The sequence below is a fragment of the Anolis sagrei genome, chromosome 3 (assembly GCF_037176765.1).
Source record: "Anolis sagrei isolate rAnoSag1 chromosome 3, rAnoSag1.mat, whole genome shotgun sequence".
Taxonomy (NCBI): Eukaryota; Metazoa; Chordata; class Lepidosauria; order Squamata; family Dactyloidae; genus Anolis; species Anolis sagrei.
Window position 1 is genome coordinate 261,985,969 of NC_090023.1, and position 25,221 is coordinate 262,011,189.

A 25,221-nucleotide genomic window follows, 5' to 3' on the forward strand; every position below is an offset into this window, starting at 1 on the left:
TTTTAAAATCAGAATAACATAGGGAAGAAAGGCTTTATTTTTAGTTACATCAGTGGGATATAAATCAAAACATATCCAGATGGATGTTTAACTTTTCTGCTCAAAGGAGTGGCTGGACCATCAAACTGGCATGGAAGATCTGGAAATGGGCTTGGAAAATGTGTTCCTTGTGTTGGCTAGTAAGATGGGTCACGGGCCAGAAATCCTGGCTCGTATTCAGAGCCAGCTCACTGTTTCTTTTCAGCCACCGTAGACTAAGTTGGGCAGCAAGGATGTGCAAACTAGCATCCCATAATATTTTGCACAAGAATTAGGGATTCACTCATAGTTTGCCGGAGAGGCCGAGTGGTCATTCCAAAGGCAGCCAAGGGCCAGGCACGACCCTCACTTGGCTTCCCGCTGTGATGGCGTTGTCCTGTTGTTGTTTCGTTCCTAAGTGATTCCACACAAACACAATACACGTTGTCCCAATAAGGATTACATAATAACAGCTTTTGGTAGTGAACCTTTCCCAAGTAGCAAGCAGACAAGTTCGCTGCCAAAAAATGTTTCCAGCTGGGCTGGCTGATGCGCAAAGGTGGAATGCTTGGAGGCCGGCCAAGGGCTGTCCACTAATTTCAATGGGACTACTCTGGCTCCCATCAAGGAATGTTTAGATTAGCTGTTGTGTCGATCAGGTTGGATACGGAAGAAGGGAATGGAGGACTTGATCTTGAAAGACCCATCTGTGCTTTGGGAAACTGGGACCCACCTGCCTCTTTGAGGGTCAAGGGCCATCGCTGGGTGAACAGCCACATGGCCCTCCGTCAGTCCGTGAAACAATGCAGCAAAAGGAGAAAAGAGAGTGTTAGGTTTCAGATCAGATGGAACAAGCAGAGAGACAAAGTCTGAAACCACACAAGCTTCCTTTTGTGCACCCTCACACAACAGTATATTTTATAGCAGTCTTGCAAAAAATTCTCTGATTCTTTATCATACATGAATAAATATCATGCGTGGAGCCTCCAGTGGTGCAAGGGGTTAAACTCTTGTTCTGGCAGGACTGAAGACCAATAGGTTGGAGATTCAAATCCAGAGAGAGTAGGTTGAGCTCCCTTTGTCAGCTCCAGCTCCCCATGCAGGAACATGAGAGAAGCTTCCCACAAGGATGATAAAACATCAAAACATTTGGGCTTCCCCTGGACAACATCCTTGCGGATGGCCAATTCTCTCACACCAGAAGCAATTTGAAGTTTCTCAAATCACTCCTGACACACACAAAAAAATTCCACATCATTTATGTGATAAACCATAAGCCTGGTTTATATACATGTGATGTCACTGCTGGATACAATTTGACATTTCTGTCACAGTTTGGAGAAGGTAGTTACTTTAGAACAAGTCATAGAATTCCCCTGTTTGTACAGGTTGAGCATCCCTTATCTGAAATGTTTGCAGACAGAAATGTTTTGGATTGTGGACTTTGGTATGCCTATCAGGATTTCATACATGTACCTAAAGGGGTGCAAGTCTTAATATAAACGTTATGGATGTTTCATATAAACATATGTTATACATATAACCTGGAAGTCATTTCATACTCTATTTTAAATACATTTGTGCATAAAACAAAGTTTGGGCACACTGAATCTTCAGAACACAAAGCTGTCACTATTTCAGCCAGCCATATGCACAATTATGGATTTTGGAGTATTTTGGAATTCCAGATAAGGGATGTTCAACTTGTACTGACAACTTCCAGTGCTTAATTACCTTAAAGCAGTGTCTCTCAACCTGGGGGTTGGGACCCCTGGGGGGAGTCATGAGGGGGTCTCAGAGGGGTCGCCAAAGACCATCAGAAAACACAGTATTTTCTGTTGGTCATGGGGGTTCCGTGTGGGAGGTTTGGCCCAATTCTTTCATTGGTGGGGCTCAGAATGCTCTTTGATTGTAGGTGAACTATAAATCACAGCAACTACAACTCCCAAATGTGAAGGTCTATTTTCCCCAAACTCCTCCAGTGTTCACATTTGGGCATATTGAGTATTCATGCCAAGTTTGGTCTTGATCTATCATTGTTGAGTCCACAGTGCTCTCTGGATGTAGGTTAACTACAACTCCAAAACTCAAGATCAATGCCCACCAAACCCTTCCAGGATTTTCTGTTGGTCATGGAAATTCTGTGTTCCAAGTTTAGTTCAATTCCATTGCTGGTAGAGAATTGGCAGATGGCCAATTCTCTCATACCAGAAGCGACTTGCAGTTTCTCAAGTCGCTCCTGACACGATAAAAAAAATCGCTGGTAGAGTTCAGACTACTCTTTGATTGTAGGTTAACTATAAATTCCAGCAACTACAACTCCCAAATGACAAAATCAACCTCCCCCCACCCCACCAGTATTAAAATTTGGGCATATCAGGTATTTGTCCAAATTTGGTCCAGTGAATGAAAATACATCTTGCATCTCAGATATTTACATTATGATTCACAACAGTGGCAAAATTATAGTTTTGAAGTAGAAACAAAATAATGTTATAGTTGGTGGATCACAACATGAGGAATTGTATTAAGAGGTCGCGACATAAGGAAGGGTGAAAACCACTGCCCTAAAGGAACTGGATGTTGTATGATCTTGGAAGCTGAGCTGGGTTGAATCTGGTTAGTACTTGGAGGGGAGACCCATCAGGGAATATGAGGACCAATTACTTTTTTAAAGCACATTATTTCAAGTTTTATACCTACGGTGCTGTTTTCAGCCACAACAGCAAGCAACAGGAAATTAATGAGCAAATGAAACCTCAAATTACTTTTTTAACACGGCAGTTTCATTTGTTATTAAATGCTATTGTTTCTCAAATAGCTTTTTAAATGCTTTCATAAGGACAGAACAAAGTTCATTAAAATAATTTCTCAAGCTCTCAAACGCACTCATTCTGGGTTTGGGCAAGGGAAGGAAAGAAGTAAATCTATGATGTGGAACAACTGTGGGATTGAGCAGCCAAACAGACCCTGTGGCTTGATGCTACATTCCTTTAAAAACTTGCTACAAGTTGGCCTCAAAATGTCTATTTTCACATGGTGTTCGTGTTGCCTATTTGCATGCAAGGGGTTTCCAATGAAAGCAAGGCTTTGTCCCACGGTGGTTCCTTGCACAAGCAGTTGTTGGTGGCCTGCGGCAGGACTTGCCAAACAGTTTACGAAATCCCCATCCAAATATATGTTTGGAAATCGTAAATAAGACAGCACATTTGGACAGCATTAATAATCATATGTGGGTCATAACTTTTCACATTTCTGTCACGTCGAACTCCCAAACTAGCGCCACTGATCTGAGACATAGCATACCATATCCACATTGAGCGGCAAAATTGGGAGATCACATTTCCACGTGTCACGTTTCCAGCAACAGTTTAGAAATCCAGCTCCAACTTTAGGACCTAGGATTCCATGGCATTGAGCCATGGCAGTTAAAGTAGAGTCAAACTGATTCATTCTACAGTGTCGATTCACTAGAACAGTGTTTCTCAACCTGGGGGTCGGGACCCCTGGAGGGGTCGCCAGGGGGTGTCATGTGGGTCACCTAAGACCATCAGAAAACACAGTATTTTCTGTTGGTCATGGGGGTTCTGTGTGGAAAGTTTGGCCCAATTCTATCGTTGGTGGGGTTCATAATACTCTTTGATTGTAAGTGAACTATAAATCCCAGCAGCTACAACTCCCAAATGTCAAGTATCATTTCCCCAAACTCCACCAGTGTTCACATTTGGGCATATTGAGTATGTGTGCCATGTTTGGTCCAAATCCATCATTGTTTGAGTCCACAGCGCTCTCTAGATGTAGGTGAACTACAACTCCCAAACTCAAGGTCAATGCCCACCAAACCCTTCCAATATTTTCTATTGCTCATGGGAGTTCGGTATGCCAAGTTTGGTTCAATTCCATTGTTGGTGGAATTCAGAATGCTTTTGATTGTAGGTGAAGCCCAGTAATTATAACTCCCAAATGACAAAATCAACTCCATCAGTATTCAAATTTGGGCATATTAGGTATTTTGTGCCAAATTTGCTCCAGTGAATGAAAACACATCCTGCATACTGGATATTTACATTCTGATTCATAACAGGAGCAAAATTACAGTTATGGAGTAGCAACAAAATAAATTTTATGGTTGGGGGTCACCACAACATGTGAAACTGTAATTAGGGGTCGTGGCATCAGGAAGGTTGAGAAACACTGCACTAGAAGGACCTCATCAGATGCAGTCCTCTCCCCATTTCTACACACCTCGAATCCATTTTGAGGACAAAGTGCCACAGGGCCCATCACACAATGGTTCTTGACTCCAGGGTGTCATCTCTAGTGTTTCATCCTCAAAATGTGATTGAAGTGTGTAGAAATAGAGGAGAAGAAGAAATGGGGAGATATTGTCTTTTGAGCCCCTGAAATGCTTGAAAATGGGAGAAAGTGCACAAAAACCTGTGTGTTCCTTTGGGCAGTCTTCTAGCGAGCTCCGATTTTTGTCCCAAGTCCCTCTGTTTGAGCTTTGCCCCCTTTTTTATTTTTTAATGTCACTGATAGAAATGGCACAATGGAAATATATCACTACTGTGATTGCTGTATTTCCTCCCTTTGCAGCATGCTGTGCTTTCACAACACCACTACTTTAAACTTATTTTTTTTAAAAAAAACCTGTTGTTGTCACTTCAAAGTCCAACAATCACTACTCACGACCTTATAGTTCTTTCTTGCATTAGTTATAGAACTTAGGATGCTTTTTTTGTCTAGGCACTTTAAACAATTGAAAATACAAAAATACATTTTTTTCATTTATTAGAAATTTAATGTATTGGAAAGCATTAATATTTTAGGCTATATTAATTATTATCTCCTTGCTTGAATGGTAAAGGTCTTCTCTATTAGAAGAATGTATTAGAAGGATATGATTTCTCCTCTTCGATCTTTAATTTTTAGCTCTGAAGAGGAGGCAGAGAATTTCTCTGGCCATGACCACTGAAAAATACATTTTCCATTACTGGAAATTTAAATATTAAATACTTACTTAGGTGATCCCTCGTTGTCTGAGTATGATGGCCTTCCAAGTTCTAGGAAGATGTCTGTGCATGAGGGTTTTTTTTAATGTGTGGAGATTGGTCCATAGCTTATCAATATACAGCCTTCACAAGTGAGGGTCCCAATTAATGGCATGGTTAACATGACGGTGGTTTCTCAATCTGTTGCAGCCTTCTTCTGCTTTCACAGCTGTTGTAACGTGTGCCCTGTTATCTTCTGCCTGGTCCGCCGTCGAGGTCTTCAGGTCTTTGGATTGTGCTTATTTATTTATTTATTTATTTATATACAGTATTTATATTTCGCCCTTCTCACCTTGCAGGGGACTTGGGCTGGATCACAATCAACCTATAAATGGCAAACATTCAATGCCATAGACACACAACATATATAGACAGACACACAGAGGCTATTTTAACTTTCCAGCTTTCATGAGGGTACTCTGGCCACCAGGGGAGCTGTCATTTCACCATCCATTTGTGACACTGATGGCGTACTTCCTCATTCTTTGCTTGTTTGCTGGGGATTTTTATGGCATCATAAATTATTTAAATTTGCCTAAATTTCCTACTTGACAGATGCAACTGTCTTTTGGGCTGCAAAGGTCGACAGCAAGCTACACAGAATGTTTGGAAGCTCACTCTGACCTGGGCTGGCTTTGAACTCATGACCTTTCAGTCAGTAGTGATCTTAATGTAGCTGACTCCCAGCCAGCTGTGCCACAGTCCCAGTTCCAACAATGAAGAATGAGAGTATTCTCCCCGCACCCACCCAATAAGAATTCTGACATTCCAAGTGAAGTTTTCCTTCAGTGCCCAAATATCAGTCACTGAAAAGAGCAAGACATTGACATCATTCACATCTGAAACTCTTTTATTTGCTGTGATCACATTCTCTTGAGGTCTTTTCCTTTTTGCTTTAGGTACCCAATCCATGTCTCTAAATACCCCAATGACATTTTAGGTTACTGCAATGTTAGAAATTTTGGGGCCAAAAAACAGGTAGGGAGAAGTCACAATTTCTGTTGATGTGGCAGCACTTCATTTCCCCTCTTGTCACAGCGACATACATATGGCCCTATGTATTGAATTTTCAAAAAATATTTTGAAATTTTAGGTTTGAGAAGTCAAAGTCTCATGTTCACTGATGCTCTGTAGTGCCATAAATCTTTTTCAATTTTTTAAATAAATAAATAAATAAATAAAGGGGAACATGCTGTTCTGATCTATCTTGGAACAAAAAAGAAACCCACTTGTGGCAAGAATAAAATGTAGCAGCTGGTGCCCATAGTTGCCAGGAGAGAAACTGGGACAACAGAAACATCGTTTGGATCTTCTAAAAAGCCCTAGAACCACAGAAACAATTATTGCAGTCTCCTGACACATGTGCCCAATCTGGAGGAAATCCTTTGTCCTCAGAATATGGTTTTTTTTTTAATTTCATGTTTTGTTTTGGGAGATAGTTTATTATTTTTTTACAGAGCCCATACAAAGCCAGAATTACCGTTGTTCACACTCTAGGGCAATGGTTCTCATCCTGTGGGTCCCCTGGTGTTTTGTCTTACAACTCCCAGAAATCCCAGTCAGGTTACCAGCTGTTAGGATTTCTGGGAGTTGAAGACCAAACATCTGGGGACCCACAGGTTGAGAATCACTGCTCTAAGGTGTTGTCAACTGAACCATTTTCTTAAGTATCCATCATTTACCATTGGGAGGCTTGTTTAGTTTTTAATAATAATAATAATAATAATAATAATAATAATAATAATAAATATAATAATAATAATAATAATAATAATAATAATAATAATTTGTAACCCACCCTATATCTCCAGAGGGACTCAGGGTAGTTTCCATAAGAAAAGTGGAAAACATTCAGTGCCAAAGTGAACAACAAAACACTTTACTTACTTACTTACTTACTTAGGCGATCCCTCGTTTTCTGAGGAGGATTCTCTTCCAGTCTTCTTGTGGGTCCGTATGTGGTTGTGGAGCCCTATTCTTGCTCTGCATCTTCTTCCGCAGTGAGGGCATTGGTTTCCAGGTGGAAGGTGGTCTCGGTCGGGGTTGGCTTGACGCGCCTTCCTCTTGGCACGTTTCTCCCTTTTGCCCTCCATTCGTGCCTCTTCAAATTCTGCAGCACTGCTGGTCACAACTGACCTCCAGCTGAAGCAGTCAAGGGCCAGGGCTTCCCAGTTCTCAGTGTCTATGCCAGAGTCCATGCGAGACTCATGTTTGGCTTGTGATCTACTAACCCTTCTAGATACCTTCACATGGATTCCTTTCAAGCCAGGTGTCACCCATCCAATTTCTGTGCTTTTATGTTTTTCTAAGTGTAGCAACTTACATTACTCCCTGTTGAAAGTCATTTTGTACAGACTACTTTTTCAATTTGAGCTCGGTTTGCAGCAAGTGAGGTAAATTGAGGACAAAGGGGGAATGTGGGAAGAGGAGAGAAGAAGTGGGACATGCATACAACAGCTCAACAAGTGGAATGTCTCGGCAGGACAGTCTTAAAAAGTGTGTGTATTCTTGTATTGTTTCTTGATGCTATGATGTCAAAAATATTTCCATTCTATCTTCCATCATGCAGCCAGCTTTCCTGAGAAGAGACCTCAACTGATGTTATACAACACAGAGCATTTCCAGAGGAAAGAAGAAGGCTTGCATAGGAACTACAATGACCGCGCTTATCTCAGCAGTGAAGACTTCATCCGAGATGACAACCACATAGGTATGGACACTAGAACTTGATCCTCCATATATGCATGGAAAACTGCAAAAAGGGGTAGAATTAGGCACAGAATTCCTCTTGAGAATCTCATATATTTATTTATTTATTTTTCCAAAAGGAGAAAATAACTATGTTTCTAGCACTTAAGGATGGCAATACAGTGTTCCCTCGCTACTTCGCAGTTCGCGGACTCGCTCTTTTGTGGGTTTTTGCCTCCCAGTTTATGAATGGTTGCCGTTGCCCAGAGCGGCGTTCTAATCCCACCTCCTGGCAACGATGGAGTGTGGAAGGGGGTTTCACCCTCCACCTGGGGAGAGAGGCAGCCAGTCTAGAGAGAGGGCAAAGCAAAGCAGAGATAGCTAGCAAAAAAAGGAGTGTGGTGCCTTTAAATCTCTCCTAGCTTCTGCCTCACCCCCGGAATGCTATATACATATAAAGCATCCCTACTTTGCGGATTTTCACTTTTCACGGGTGGAACTTAACATAGTCAGCCCTTCACAGTTGCTGATGTTGGGAAATTTAAATAAGTGGGGGAAATTTAAATAAAAATTGCCCTCTACATCCTCCAGCATGATGTTGTGGTCAATTTCCACCAGAATCTCATCATAGAATATCACTGGAGGAGCTAGATTTCATCTTCACTGTAAGGGGTAGAATTAATGCACTTTGACATTAGTTCAACTGCTATGGAGTAATGCTATGGAATCCTGGGAGTTACAGTTTGGTGAAACACCAGCTCTCCTTTGAAGAGAAAGCTAAACAAGCCTTTTACTTACTTAGGCGATCCCTTGTAGTTCGAGGATGATGATCCTCCAAGGTCGGTGTTCGGGCGGTGGGTCCGTAGATGACTATGGAGCCCTATTCTTGATCTACATCTCCTCCCGCAGTGAGAGCATTGGTTTTCAGGTGTAAAGCAATCCTGGTCAGGGTTGGCTTGACACACCTTCCTCTTGGCATGTTTCTCTCTTTCGCCCTCCATTCGTGCCTCTTCAATTCTACAGCACTGTTGGTCACAGCTGACCTCCAGCTGGAGCGCTCAAGGGCCAGGGCCTCCCAGTTCTCAGTGTCTATGCCAGAGTTTAGAGCCTATCTTTAAATCTCTTTTCCTGTCCACCAACATTACATTTTGTTTTCTGTTCTTGAGTTCGGAATAGAGCAACTGCTTTGGGAGATTGTAGTCGGGCATTCGGACAACAAGCTGGTCCACTGGAGTTGATGCCAGAGGACCATCACTTCAATTCTTTTTTGGCCACAGGGTGGTGACCCCACTGGACACGGCAGTCCAGTCAGGGATAAGACAGGCAGACTATGTTTAGGGCACCTTTTCTAGCCCCTTCCCCGTGTGGGGTGAGCAGAGTGGATCCTCAAAAGGGCTGCTCAGTCTGCCAAACTATTCCACTGCCTCGGACCTTGAGGTAGAATGACTGAGTCCGTACCCACCGCCCATGTACCAGTCTGTGACTAGGGGCTTCCAGATTTCACAGTCCTGCCCCCGTCACCACTCGCTTATCACTATGGGGCTTTTGTTGGCTTGTTTTTATTTTCCTTGGAAGACACCTGTGCGTGAATTTTTTAAATGTGTGGAGGTCAGTGCATAACTGATCAACACACAGTCTTCACAGAGTGAGGTTTCATGGGTGGCATAGTTTAACAAGACGGCCATGGCTTCTCACTCTGTTGCAGCCTTCTTCCGCCTTCACAGCCATTGTAACATGTACCATGTTATCCTCTGCCTGCTCCGCTGTTGAGGTCTTTGGGTCTTCGGACTGTGCTTGGTCTGGAACCTCCCCTGCGGCCACTCCTGGAAGTGCACAACTCCAGGTGCTGTGCTCTCAAGTTCATTGGAACACGCAAGCCCCCTCACCATGACAAGATGACAGTCCATTGAGGGGGTTGTAATACTACAACTCTCATGATTCTACAACAATGAGCCATGGCAGCTAAAGTGGTGTCAAACTGAATTAATTTTATAGTAGAGACACACCCTAGGAGAATATCCACAGATTCTCAATAGCACAATTGCAGCCCAAGTTGGAAGTTTTTTGTTTGTGTGTGTGTGTTATTTTTCATCCATGATTTCGGATGTTCAAATATCAGAGAATAATTGTGCAAGATTCTCCATGGTTGTTGTTTCCTCCCAACAGCCTTTCCTAATAGTCAGGAAAGATACGTTTCACCCTAAGAGTGAATTATTTTGAATATTTTTCCACTCCTAATCTGGACACATGCTCCTCATCTGTGCTCTAAATCAGAACCAGGCAACTGTGGTTAGTCCAAAACAGAAATATCTGCCCTACAATGCCCTGATGTGCCGAACAGGGTGCATCTACATTGTAGAATGAATGCAGTTTGACACCACTTTGCCATGGTTCAATGCTATGGAATCTTGGGAGATGTAGATTTACAAGATCTTTGGCCTTCTCTGCCAAAGAGTGCTGGTGCCTTGCTGAATGACAAAGCCCAGGATTCTATAGCATTGAGCCATGACAGTTCAAGTGGTATCAAACTGCATTAACTTGACAGTATAGATGCAAGGAGCCCCTGATGGTGCAGTGGGTTAAACCCCTGTGCCGGCAGGACTGAAGACCGACAGGTCGCAGGTTCGAATCCGGGGAGAGGGGGATGAGCTCCCTCTATCAGCTCCAGCTCCTCATGCAGGGACATGAGAGAAGCCTCCCACAAGGATGATAAAAACATTAAATCATCTGGGCGTCCCCTGGGCAACGTCCTTGCAGACGGCCAATTCTCTCACACCAGAAGCAGCTTGCAGTTTCTCAGGTCACTCCTGACACAACAACAATAAATATAGATGCAGTCATAGGCAGCCAAAACTCTGCCCAAAACTCTCACACACAAAATCCCTGGAAATGGCTGGAAGTCCCTTTCTGATTTTGAAATATAGAGTTTTTCAAGAATGTGAGCTAGCTTAAGGAGGCCTGCAAGCTGTTTAAAAGGTAGATTGTGTCTCCTGGGGACTTGCAGGACAGGCAATTTGTAAACATTTGTATTTGGCCCAGAAAAAAAGGGGGAATCTGCAGGGATTGAATGCTGTAACAATAAAAGATTGTGGATTCCTTCCCTTTGTTCACCCCAATCTTTTATTTTTGTAATTATGTGAAGAGCCAGTTCTACACATAATTACAACTTGCAAGGATGTTATTCATTCAAATATGGATGAGTAATCAAAAACCTAGCAGAACGAGGATTGATTAAGAAAATCTGGGATCAGTTTGGGAAGGTTATGCAAAGAGCATTACGAAGCGCCACAAATATGCATTGATGTGAGGAAGATGGGAAACCGTGGTTCAATATTTTAGAAATAATTGGAGTACAAGGGACTCAGGCAATGTCTTTATGAGTTGTACCATCTAGAAAGGGTGGCTTTTAAAAATGCATTTCCTGAGTCAGTGTGGGTTGAAATATATTTGTTTGTTTAAAATGTCATTAAATTGAGCATTTAAGTGCAGAATGGTCCCATGTTTGCAGCCTGAGCACGCAAGGCCCTTTTCTCATGTATGTTCACATACTGATATATTTTAATTTAAAAGAGATATATCTGAGATATTGTTGCACATTTTAAAATCATTGCGACTTGTCTGAATAGTATCTATAGCAGGAAAAGTCACATTTTCTAGCAGTGCAATTGTGGGTCAATGAACAGGCACAGCTTCGAAAAATTGGAGACCTTGGTGGTGCAGTGGGTTAAACTGCTGAGCTGCTAAACTTGCTGACTGAAAGATTGGTGATTTGAAATGTGGGAGCAGGGTGAGCTTCCACTGTTAACCCTAGCTTCTGCCAACCTAGCAGTTTGAAAACATGGAATACGTATCGTTTCTGTGGGAAGGTAACGGTGCTCCATGCAGTCACGCTGACCCCATGCCCTTGGAGGTGTCTATGGATATCGCCGGCTCTTCAGTTGAGAAATGGAGATGAGCACTAACTCCCAGAGTCAGACACAACAAGACTTAATGTCAGGGGAAAACCTTTACCTACCTATAATTCTCAGAATCTGGACTGTGATCCTGTAAACTTCAGTGTGCAAGGTGCAAAATACCCCTTTGATTGCACTATGTAACAACATTTGAAAAAATGTTCCTGGTTTAAAAGTGTTATTTCCTGTTTAATCTTGTGGTGCTTACTTGGAAAGTAGTTGTTATACTCCAGAAACTTTGTTTTTGTGACTTCCACAAAGTAGGTTGAATTGGTTGAGTCTCTATGAGATATTCATTGAAAAACTATAGCAAACCATGCTGCTTGATGTGCCGCAAAACCAATGTTTTTGCAGTTTATTTTATGATAGAACCAATTAGGAAATAACATCTGTAACCCAAGAACAAAAATTGTCTTAGATTTGTGTCATCTTTCATTAAAAGAAAAAAAAATCTACCTGCAAGTAGAAAATTAGCACAACAAGGGTAGAACACTTTGTCTTGAGGTGCTAGCTTTCCATTTAAAGGACTTCTGTTTTGTTTTGTCCATTCCTTTGTCTCACATTTTGAAACCTAAAGAACTGATATGTTTAGCCACAAGTCGAAAATGAAGTGAAAGATAGTGAACACAGCAATATTTTAAACCCTGGGTTGTTGTAGGTTTTTCCGGGTTATATGGCCATGTTCTAGAGGCATTTTCTCCTGACATTTCACCTGAATCTATGGCAAGCATCCTCAGAGGTACCTCTAAGGATGCTTGCCATAGATGCAGGCAAAACGTCAGGAGAAAATGCCTCTAGAACATGGCCATATAACTGAAGATGCTTGCCATAGATGCAGGTGAAACGTCAGGAGAAAATGCCTCTAGAACATGGCCATATAACCCGGAAAAACCTACAACAACCCAGTGATTCTGGCCATGAAAGCCTTCGACAATACATTTTAAACCCTATTTGTGTTCTTTCCTTCATTAATTAATGTGGTTACTTATGTAAGCATATTGTGTTTCTGATTGTATAAGGTTTGTTGTTGTTGTGTGTGATTATGGTTGATATCGCATAGAGTGCATCTATACTGTGGAATGAATGCAGTTTAAGACCACTTTAACTACCACAGCTCAGTGCTATGGAATCAGGGGAGTTGTAGTTTTACTAGGTCTTTAGCCATTTCTATCAAAGAGTCCTGGTATCACACTAAACTACCAACTCCCTGCAGTGAGCCATTGCAGTTAAAGCAGTGCCAAACTGCATTCCTTCAACAGTGGAGATGAAGCCATAGATGCTTGTGCATCTATGTCCATATATATACAACAGGCATCCTCAAACAGCTGTTTTGGCCTCCAACTCCCAGAATTCCTGACTATTAAACAAGCTGGCCAGGGCTTTTGGGAGTTGGAGACCAAAACAGCTGGAGGACTGGAGCTTGAGGATGTCTGATCTATGAAAACCCCACATGACCTGGCAGAAAAAGTATGACCATTGTGCTATATGAGAGCACCTATATAACATCTGTGTCAGACATGGGTAAACTTTGACCCTCCAGGTTTTTTGGACTCCCAATCCCCACAATTCCTAACAGCTGGTAGGTTGTTAGGAACTGTGGGAGTTGAAGTCCAAAATATCTGGAGGGTCGAAGGTTGCCCATGCCTGATCTATATAACGGCTTTCATGTGAAACTATTTAGGACAGAGGAAGTGTGAAAAGGTGAGTGCTGGCGGTGAACATTGCTATGAAGGTGAGTATTGCTGGTGTACACAATCACGTCTCATTGCAAAGAACTTACATTTTTTGAGAAAACAAAACTATTATCTTGCTCATCCAACGTTTGTGGATTGTTTATACCTTTGAAAGGATCACAAAAGCTACCATTTTGATTCCCAGAATTTGTTGCCTTGCTCACCGGTGGCTTAGATCCATGGATGCCTGCAACCAGCGCTGTAGCCAAAGCCAGGCTCACTCTCCTCCGTTCCCATCTGCTGTTCTCCATCAACTATGAAAGGTAGGTGAAGCCCTCTTCTTAACGCCTTCATAGGACCAGTCCAAGGCAAGGGTGTCTAGCAGAGGCCATGCCACTGAACCGGGTAGCCTATCCTCAGGATAGGTTCAACACTTTGGGAGACTCCTTTCCATCTTGGAACCAAACGCAGGAATAGATTCTGCTCCCCACTGAAATGAAAGCCATGAGTTGTCGGTAATTAAGGGGTTTTAGAAAGCAGACTCTGTATGTCTGTCTGCAATTGGTTACATCCCACTCATCATTTGCCCTAACACAGGTAATGATTTTGAGTGAGGCAGCCAAGGTAGGCTTAAGACATTGCAATGCTCAGGGCAAAGGACAAGATGATGGTCCATCTCTTAGTCTCGGTACACAGACTTCCACTGCCTCCATGCATTGTTTCACAGATTCACAAAGTATTTTTCAATCCAAATTTGCCACACAAAAAAAAGAGAGAGAGAGAAGTGAAATGTGTTGTTTTGGCACCCAGAACACTTCAAGATCACTTTTTAGGTCAAAAACCTTCGTATCCCTGCTGAAAAATGTTGTCTCCAAATCAATCCAAAACAAAACTGGAAATGACATTACATTAATTCTGATAATTTTAGATCCACTGATGTGGTGATCCTATGAAAGTATGGGAGGGGAAAAATGACAATTGCCCATTCTTGCTGAAGCTTTATAGGTCTGAAAGTTTTTGGTTACCATAAAATGAGGCCCTACAAGCCATATGTGGCCCATAGACTACACAACACAAAGATAGCACATGAATTTTACATAAATTAGAGTTTCAGCATGCTTCAATCTGATCATAGAGATAGACTAAATGATCTCTGAGTTCCCTCCCAGCTGATTCTGTGTTATTTATTTGTTTATTGTGTCAGAAGTGAATTGGGGATACAGTTCTTTTTTCATGTCAGGAGCGACTTGAGAAACTGCAAGTCACTTCTGGTGTAAGAGAATTGGCCGCTTGCAAGGACGTTGCCCAAGGGATGCCTGGATGTTTGATGCTTTACCATCCTTGTGGGAGACTTCTTCCATGTTGCTGTGTGGGGAGCTGGAGCTGAGAGAGGGAGCTCAACCTGCTCTTCCTGGATTCGAATCACTGAGCTGTCAGTCAGCAGTCCTTCCAAAACCCATTGTGCCACCGGGGGCTCCTAGGGTACAGCTAAAATGTATTTAAAAGACAAACAAAGTTGAAAATTTGTCATGATGCTAAATGTCCTTTGGGCATCACCACCTCTTTGCTGGTGCTGGTTTGTCTCAAATATTATTGGGAAGCCATCAAACTGTTGAATCCTGTTTTCTCATTGCACCGTATACATCCCAGGCCGAAATACTCTTCATGTGATGGTTACTATTATTTTTTTATTAAAAACAAATTTGGAGGCAAATGGGAATGTGTCCAATGCACAATTGCTGCATCCTCATGTTCCCAGGCCTCTTTTCTCCCCCATCCACCCACTGCCTGCCTTTGCTGTGGATTGGTGCCTTGGGAGGTCTTCTGCCTCCCGGCTTGACTCCGGAAAGCTACAGCCAATCCATCTCCTCTCATTGTTAAAGTTGTCTTTACCAATCATCCTTCTCTGGGAGAGAAAGACAGAACTGTGTGCAGCAGGCTCTCCTCTTTCCTCCTGCCTTTGCATAGCCAGGTGGTGACTAATTGTCAACATGCATGTGCACATCCCCAAAACCAGCCGCAAAGACTGTTATTCCTCCCACTGGGTATACATTTTCATTTTTCAAGTCTGGTGAGGGAGGATAGCTCACTGATCTGCTATGCATCTGTTGTTGGTCTTGGGATTCATCAATGAAACAATGGGTCTGTAACTAAAGCCAGGAAAAGATCTTCTTTGGGGTTACCTTGCTGGCAATCTATTTCAAGGTTTGTATCTCTAAAATTAACTTTTTCCCTGATCTCAGTCCCAAACGGGAAACACCCGGTAGCCTATGTTGTTGTTCATTTGTTCAGTCATCTCCAACTCTTCGTGACCTCATGGACCAGCCCACACCAGAGCTCCCTGTCAGCCGTCACCACCCCCAGCTCCTTCAAGGTCAGTCCAGTCACTTCAAGGATGCCATCCATCTTGCCCTTGGTCGGCCCCTCCTTCCTTTTTCCTTCCACTTTCCCCAGCATAATTGTCTTCTCTAGGCTTTGCTGTCTCCTCATGATGTGGCCAAAGTACTTCAACTTTGTCTCTAGTATCCTTCCCTCCAGTGAGCAGTCGGGCTTTATTTCCTGGAGGATGGACTGGTTGGATCTTCTCGCAGTCCAAAGCACTCTCAGAACTTTCCTCCAGCACCACAGTTCAAAAGCATCTCTCTTCCTTCGCTCAGCCTTCCCTACGGTCCAGCTCTCACATCCGTAGGTTACTACAGGGAATACCATGGCTTTGACTAGGCGGATCTTTGTTGCCAGTGTGATGTCTCTACTCTTTACTATTTTTTCGAGATTGGACATTGCTCTCCTCCCAAGAAGTAAGCGTCTTCTGATTTCCTGGCCACAGTCTGCATCTGCAGTCATCTTTGCACCTAGAAATACAACCGGTAGCCTGTAGCACATAGAAATCTCTTCCTGTAAGCCATCTGCCTGACGCAAAGGTATCTATGGCTCCACAGCTCAGTAGTATCTGCAAATGATTCATACTCAAGGGTTTCTCAACCTGGGGGTCGAGACCCTTGGAGGGAGTCATGAGGGGGTTTCAGAAGAGTCACCAAAGACCATCAGAAAACACATGTTTGTGATGGTCTTAGGTGCCCCTTTGGCAGAGAAGGCTGAAGATCTCTCAGCCTGACCTTTTCTTCCTTTTGGGAAACAGACCTTGAATCCTCCCACCAAAAGCTGTCCTCCACTGTGATTGGCCAGCCTCTCAGTCAAGGGGAGGGTGGTTTCTGAGATTCCAAGCAGGGAGGGGAGAGCACATTGCAGCATAGTGCACATGTGCAGGCAAGGGAGAGCGTGCAAGTCCCTTCAAGGCATAAGGGTTCTGTGTGGGAAGTGTGGCCCAATTCTATCGTTGGTGGGGTTCAGAATGCTCTTTGATTGTAGCTGAACTAAATATCCCAGCAACTACAACTCCCAAATAGAAGGTCTATTTTCCCCAAACTCCATCAGTGTTCACATTTGAGCATATTTAGTATTTGTGCCAAGTTTTAATTGAGTTTTCTTATCTGTGTTTCACTGAGCAACAAAAATATTGTGAACAGTTCTCACATCCTTATTGCCCTTATGAGTAACTGGCTACTTGGGTAGTGAGGAAGAACACTAACACCAATTTATATTACTAGAACTCTTTGAAAGACTGTAGATATCCACCTGATTACTAAGGTTGACTATATCCTTAGTAAAGTATGCATTTTCTTTATTAATCATTGTAATAGAAGTCAAGATTATTGCAAAGTTCTGACACACAGCAGAGCATAATATCTTCATAATCTCTCCCAGTCATAGTACGGCATAGAGAGGAGCAACCCTGTGACACTTCTGTGATTGTACCTCCTCTACGAATAACTCGATTGTAACAGAAATTAAGCATTCCATAGGAACATATTGATTCAGGTTGTGTCGCGCAACTGTTATCAGGTAGCACATCTTTACATTCGTAACACCTCACAGCTTCCCAGGTCATTGCCCCCGGTGGCGCAATGGGTTAAACTCCTGTGCCGGCAGGACTGAAGACTGACAGGTCGCAGGTTCGAATCCAGGGAGAGGCGGATGAGCTCCCTCTATCAGCTCCAGCTCCTCATGCAGGGACGTGAGAGAAGCCTCCCACAAGGATGAAAAAAAACATCAATTCATCCGGGCGTCCCCTGGGCAATGTCCTTGCAGATGGCCAATTCTCTCACACCAGAAACGACTTGCAGTTTCTCAAGTCACTCCTGACACGACAAAAAAAAAAAAAAAAGGCCATTGCTCATGCAAAACTCAAACAGTTCTTTCCAGCTGCCTTTGTGACAAGTTTGGTCCAGGTCGATCATTGTTTGAGTCCACAGTGCTCTCTGGATGTAGATGAACTACAACTTCAAAACTCAAGGGCAATACCCACCAAACCCTTCCAGTAGTTTCTGTTAATCATGGGAGTTCTGTGTGCCGAGTTGGGTTCAATTCCATTGCTTTGATTGTAAGTGAACTATAAATCCCAGAAACTACAATTCCCAAATGACAAAATCAACCCCTCTCCCCAACCCCACCAGTTTTCGAATTTGGGCATATCGGGTATTTGTGCCAAATTTGGCCCCGTGAATGAAAATACATCCTGAATATCAGATATTTATATTATGATTCCTAACAGTGGCAAAATTACAGTTATTAAGTAGCAACAAAAATAATTTTAGGGTTGGGGTCACCACAAAATGAGGAACTTTATTAAGGGGTTGTGGCATTAGGAAGATTGAGAACCACTGTTCATAGACAGTCTCAGAAAAATCCAGCTGAAGCAAGTGTGGGTCATTGTGGTTCCAGAGAACCTTGCAAGTCAGTTTTGGAGCACGTTTTCAGCCTTCTGACACAAATCCTTTCTTCTCCTTTCATAGACTGGGTCAGCCAAGCCGAGTCCGTTTCACATCTCCCAATGGTAGTGTCCTTTTTGAGCACCCTGTGCAGAAGGGCATCTCTCTCCAGGATGGCATGGTGAGTAGATATTGTTTGTTCTAGGACTGGATAATTCCAGGCTTCACTAATAGCGCCAGTGACTGAGATATGTTACTGCTATAAAATAAGCTTTATTGGTGCTAAATAATGCAGCTGTTTATATATATAAGAGAAGCATTCCAGCCTTTTCCTTGATGCATCTCCTCAATGAATTATATCCTTAAATGAATTCTTCCAAAACCATCTTTCTTGCCTCTTTCCCTGGCTGTCCTCCCCATAGATCTGTGGTATGTGGCGGAACCTGCAAAAGGCCTCCATCTGGTTGTTGAAAGTGGACCAACTGCATGTATCCCTCGTCACCAGGTCTCATCCAACAGGCGAAATCCGAGGAAAAATAATCAAACATCGAGCTCTCTTTGCAGGTAACCAATGAGTGGAGCGGGTAGGCCTTACTCATGTCATTCCATATGTTTGCGCAAGCTGCACAGTGGAGAAAGCAGATAGGAAGAAAACACATTTGAAACGTGGTGCTGGAGAAGAGTTCTGATGTCACAGACTGCTAAAAAGATAAATAAATGGGCCCTAGAGCAAATCCTGTAGTAACCTACAGATGTGAAAGTTGGACCTTAGGGAAGGCTGAGTGAAGGAAGATCGATGCTTTTGAGTTGTGGTGTTGGAGGAAAGTTCTGAGAGTGCCTTGGACTGCGAGAAGATCCAACCAGTCCATCCTCCAGGAAATCAAGCCCGACTGTTCATTGGAGGGAAGCATACTAGAGACAAAGTTGAAGTACTTTGGCCACATCATGAGGAGACAGCAAAGCCTAGAGAAGACAATTATTCTGGGGAAAGTGGAAGGCAAAAGGAAGAGGGGCCGACCAAGGGCAAGATGGATGGATGGCATCCTTGAAGCGACTGGACTGACCTTGAAGGAGCTGGGGGGTGGTGACGGCTGACAGGGAGCTCTGGCGTGGGCTGGTCCATGAGGTCACAAAGAGTCGGAGATGACTAAACGAATGAACAAACAGAGCAAATCAAGCCTGAACCCTCCCTAGAAGCAAAGAGAACGAAAATGTCATGCTTTGGCCATATTATGAGAAGACAATGCTCACTAGACAAGGCAGTAATGCTTGATAAGGGAGGAAGCAGTAAGAAAAAAGGAAAACAGCAGTACAGATGGATAGACTCAATCAAGACAGCCATGATTGCCCTGAGTCTGCAAGACCTAAGAAGGGCTGTTGATGATGAGAGTGTCTTGGAGGTCTCTCGTTCAAGGGGTGGCCATAAGTTTAATTGACTTACTGGCAGGTGACAACAACAACAATAATGGTAAACCACCACTCCTGGAAGCCATTTGGCATCATTTATTTATTTATTTATTTATTTATTTACAGTATTTATATTCCGCCCTTCTCACCCCGCAGGGGACTTAGGGCAGAATACAGTGTACACATATATGGCAAGCATTTAATGCCAATTTTAACATACAACATATACAGACATACACAGAGGCTATTTAACTTTTTCTGGACGCCAGGGGAGCTGTCGCTTTCATCGTCCATCTGCGACACTGATGAAGTACTTCCGCATTCCCTGCATGCTTTCTGCTTGAGTACTTTGCTGGAGTCTTTTTTTTTATGGCCTCATAAATTAGTTAATTTAGCCTCCCCACACTTTAAGGTGGTACCTAATTTTCCTACTTGACAGATGAAACTGTCTTTCGGGTTGCAAAGGTCAACAACAGGCTACACAATTGGTTGGAAACCCACTCCAACCCGGGCTGGCTTTGAACTCATGACCTTTTGGTCAGAGTGATTTTAATGCAGCTGACACTCAGCCAGCTGCGCCACAATCCCGGGAAAATATTGTGGGAAAATATTCTGAAAAAAGAAAGGTTTGGGGTTTTTTAGGCAAAGCTTTGTTTGGTGGGGAAATCCTCGTGGAGGGGCTACTAATGGTCCATGGGCTGCACTTTTCTCACTTTCATACTAGTGTTTACTTTCAGGCTATCAGTCCCATAACTAAAAATGCCTCACTTTCATATTTCATTCTTTATTATTTCTGTAAAGTATTTATATTCCACACTTCTCACCCCACAGGGGACTCAGTGCAGATTACAAGGCACATATATATGGCAAAAATTCAATGCCATAGACATACAACATATATAGACAGACACAGAGGCAATTTAACATTCCAACTTTCCGGCTTCATGTGGGTATGCTCGATTCCGGCAATAGGGGGAGCTGCCATTTCACCATCTACTTGCAACACCGAGTCCTTGCTGGAGTACTTCCTCATTCTTACCCATGCTACTGGAAGGTTTTATGGTGTTGTAAATTAGTTAAATTATCCTCCTCACATAAAGCAGTACCTAAATTTCCTACTTGATGCAACTGTCTTTCAGACTGCATAGGTCAACAGCAAGGTAGACTATTAATGGTCGAGCTCACTCCGACCTGGGCTGGCTTCGAACTCATGACCTCTTAGTCAGTAGTGATTTAATGCAGCTGGCTACTAATGAGCTGCACCACAGCCCTCATACTAGTGTTAACTTTCAGACTATTGGTCCCATAACTAAAAATTTCATAACAAGGCAATCAACATGAATTGCTCTGTCAGACTGTAGCTGAGTAGTAGTCTATTTGTGTTGCACTCCAGGGCAGGAAAAGCCCTCTGACTTAAACACCACACGTTGAATAGGAAAACAATCCTTTTATTGGAGATAATTAAAAAGCAGCAAAGTAAAAAGCACTTTTAAAAAATAGGTAAATCCAATTAGGTTATAAGATAAGCAGGAAAAAAATAGTCCAAGGTAAAGTTCAGCAAAGTCCATGGCAACAAAGACCACACTTCTCTAATATAATCCAGAAAACCAGGAAACATTAATCCAAGGCATGAGTATGCAGTCATAAAATCCAAGAATCAAAACCATGAAACAAGAAATACTTAAGCATAAATCTTCCAAGCTAGGCTTCCATGAAACAAGGAGGAGAATTTAATTTTATTCCAAACAATGCTTCATCTGGCTACATTTCCCATACTTGAGACTTTTATCCCCTCATTAAACTATTCCAAGCACTCAGAAATTGGTTTAGTTTTAGTTGAGATTCCCTTATCTTTTTTTTGTGAGAGCCAGGCAGAATGCTGAAGCCACTGTTTGGCTTGTCTGTTTTGACTAATCTCCTTCCGTCCATCTATTTGCTCATTAATTTTTGCAGCTGGGCCAGGTGCTGAGTTGTTTTTAAGCCTCAAATCCTGGGAACTCTCAGGTAGCAATTCAGGGAGTACACCATCATCCCCTCAGGGACATTCTCATGGGAAACTACAGTTTGAACAGGGATCTCCTGGTCATTCTATGCATCGATACCATTGATCAAACCATTGTCATCTTGAAACTCATTGACATCACTCCCCACATCCAAAGCACCCTGATCCTGAAACACAATCACAGGCTAAGCTCAAACAATTTGGCACATTAGACTTTCCATGGAAAGCTGGGCTTGACTCTCCACACATACCGTAAAAACCACTTGATGCTTGATTTTATCTTATGAGTTCTGTGGAGTATGGGCTTAAGCCTAACCGGGTGCATTGCTGCACCTGGTTTCTCAAGGAGGTAGTCAAGAAGCCCATCTCCACAGTCTCGTTAGCCAAGTCTAGTCAAGCTTGAGTTGGTATGCCAAAGACTTGATCAATGACCAAGCCTTCAGTGCCAGTGGACAAAGTCTATTGGCACAGCAAAAATAAAGCTCAAGATTGGCCAGAATAGGGCAGATGCCAAAAGCAAGGTAGGTCAAGCATAGGGAACATACCAGTAAACAAGTCATGGATAACACCATGGATAGCTCCAAGAGCAAGAGGACAAATAGCCTGTGTGATTTACCCAAGGAACAGCAATGGGCTCTCTTTTTTTGTTTCAGAAACATTCAGCGCTATCCTGACCTCCGTTGATCCAACCCACCTCGGCATGGGGGGCATCGCTATGCTTACTTTGAGTGATACAGAGAACAATCTACATTTTGTCCTGGTGACCAGGGGGCTTCTGGAATCGGGAACAGACAGAGGTAAGAAGGGAAGTGAGGGGAAAACCCAGATGGCTGGAAACATCCTTGTCCCAGATTAAGAGACAGCTGGGTCTTTTGAATAAAATTCAGGTGTGTAACAGTGGTGGCTTCTGGCATTCATGTAAACAGCATGACAATCCCCTTCAGGTTTTAGAAGATATGAAAGAGGTATCTAGAGTAATAAGCCCTATCCCCAAACAAGTTCGATGGCATAGAGAGCTTTATGAAGCACACAAACATATACATACAGTGGGCCTTTGGTGTCTTCTGGAGTTTGGCTCCTGGACCCCATGGATATCAAAATCCATAGATGCTCAAGTCCCATTATATACAGTGCTGTAATAAACTCTTTAGGGATGTTATCATCCATGTCTTCCAAAATGGGTGGTAAACCCATCTTGACTGAGTTGGGAGGATGCCTGCCTAGCTCCACTCATTTCTGCACAAAGACTTTTTGAACATGCTTCGAGCTGTATTGTGAAATGCAAAATAATCCAGATAAGCCACAAAGGCTTATTTTCCGGCCAGAAAATAAATATTAACTCTTTGTCCTCTCCTCAACTGCAAAGACATCATTCAGGTTTCAAGGAGGTTTGCAGTTTGACACCCCTTTAACTGCCATGGCTCAATGCTAGAAAATCCTGGGAGCTGTAGTTTCAAAAGGTATTTAGACTTCTGCCCAGAAACTCCTGTTATCTTCCCAACTACAACTCCCAGGATTCCCTAGCATTGAGCTAAGACAGTCAAAGGGGTGTCAAATTGAATTAATTTCTACAGTATCAAGAAAAGATCTAATTTTGTCTCCAATAATCAGGGAGAAAGAGCTAATTTTTCCTTTGCAGCTGGGTTTTGTGTGTGTGTGTGTGTGTTGTGTATGTGAGGAGTGACTTGAGAAACTGCAAGTCGCTTCTGGTGTGAGAGAATTGGCCATCTGCAAGGACATTGCCCAGGGAATGCCCGGATGTTTTGATGTTTTACCATCCTTGTGGGAGACTTCTCTCATGTCCCAACATGAGGAGCTGGAGCTAATCGAGGGAGCTCATCTGTGCTCTCCTCACATTTGAACCTCTGACCTGGTTGAGAAGGGGAAGTCAGCTCCCAATGAATGTCACATACTCCCATCTCTCCCTGCTCAAGTGTCAGAAGTGTTTCTGTCTCATTACACATTATTGGTTAGAAACAGGGTCAGATGCTAGAATTATCTTGTTTTATAAAAACTACTCACCTATGCTTTGCCAACAAATTCAGGAAGAAGTCATGCAGTGATTTGTGCTTTCACTCATAGTTAAGGAAGCTGTAACTTGGGTTAATTGGTAGTGTGATACCTTCCTTGGACTACGACTCCAAGACTCCTGCAGGCAGCCTGGTTGCTGAATTCTGAGGGTTTTAGTTCAAGAATGTAACCTTTGCCAGTTGTGCTATGAAACTAAGCAGCACAGTTTTGGCTGAGTTTGCAGAAGTTTCCTTTGGGTGGGTTGTGGGTGGAAGGATTCTGGCAGTTGTCGTTTAAAAGATTCATTTCCAAATTCAGAATTTTGTATATCCCAACAGTATGAAAAATCCCTCCAAGGTTGCAAAGAGATGGTACAACAAACCATGACCTTTTTTTTTCATTCCTTCCTTCCTTCCCAGGATTCTCCCAGATTCCCTTGAGGGTGCAGGTTCTCCACCAGGACACCATCTTGAGAACATTCTTGGCCAATGTCACTTCACAGGCAAGTCACAATATATTTTTCCCTTTAAAATCAGGGTCTTGAGATGTCTCGTTCCCTCTCCTTGCACCTCTTCAAGTGCCTTCTGCCTTCCTTCTTGCCTCCCCAGGACACTGACTTTGCAGAAGTGCTGACAGGATTGACCAGCCAAGAGATGCTGTGGCTGGCGCAAGGCCAACTGAGAATAATGGCCGACGTGGAGGGCAGATTTGGGCACCAGATTGCAGGACACATCACTACCAAGAGAAGCTGTGACAGTGAGTAGAGTAGAGTTGAACTGGGGTGGTGAAGGGAGATCTAGAGACTGCGTCTACACTGAGAATTAAGAGTGTTTGACACCACTTTAACATCCAAGGACCAATGCCATGAGAACCTAAGATGTATAATTTGGTGAGGCACTAACACTCTTTGGCAGAAGAAGGGACTGTCAACTAAAATTCCCATACCTAAAACTGCACTAATTCTATATGGTAGATGCACCTCTAGTGTCCCATGATACAAAGGAAAGTATTGGATGGAAAATCCAACCAGTATGTCTTTCTTCACTGTGAACATGAAGCAATACAGAAACCGTTCGCTTGAGGACCCTTCCATACAGCCATACAACCCGGAATATCAAGGCAGATAATCCACAATATCTGCTTTGAATTGGATTATCTAAGTCCACACTGCCATATAATCCAGCTCAATGTGGATTTTATACAGGGGCCTAAGAATGCATTTGTCTTTGCTTCTCATGACACTGTTTGCCTGGGCCATCCAAGGGATTGACAAAAGGAAATTCTTCTCCATTCAATACACTATTTTATTATTAGAACATACTGCCAAAAGATGTAATTTTGTTTGTCATATTTGATGTTATCAAAAAGGGTTTCAAACCAGTCTGTGCATGGCTGTTAACCATGATACCCAAAAGTTGAGAAGCAGTTTACTTCTGAGTTGGTGGTGGCAGCAAAAGCAATAGGGAGTGCTTTTTGCATGCCAGCATCCTGGGGATCTATAAGGAGGAACTTTCCTGTGAGTACAGTGCTTGACTAGATGAGTCTTGTCCCAGGCCTGTAAAGCGATTGTCATGTCATTATGAATGCTTTACCCAGTGAACTTCTGCCTGTATAGAGGCTCTCTGTTTAACAAGAGGTAGGAAGGGTCCC

The 25,221-nt window shown here is 42.9% G+C and overlaps 1 protein-coding gene across 1 annotated transcript in view; it reads left to right on the forward strand.

Moving 5' to 3' along the window:
• CHRD (chordin) overlaps positions 1 to 25,221 on the forward strand; it is an 85,667-nt gene that overhangs the window by 27,787 nt on the left and 32,659 nt on the right. The window contains exons 4-10 of the mRNA XM_060767412.2: positions 7,639 to 7,779; positions 13,589 to 13,706; positions 18,237 to 18,333; positions 18,575 to 18,716; positions 22,215 to 22,358; positions 23,991 to 24,073; positions 24,180 to 24,327. Coding sequence (XP_060623395.2) covers positions 7,639 to 7,779; positions 13,589 to 13,706; positions 18,237 to 18,333; positions 18,575 to 18,716; positions 22,215 to 22,358; positions 23,991 to 24,073; positions 24,180 to 24,327 — 873 coding nt within the window. The remainder of the gene's footprint in view (positions 1 to 7,638; positions 7,780 to 13,588; positions 13,707 to 18,236; positions 18,334 to 18,574; positions 18,717 to 22,214; positions 22,359 to 23,990; positions 24,074 to 24,179; positions 24,328 to 25,221) is intronic.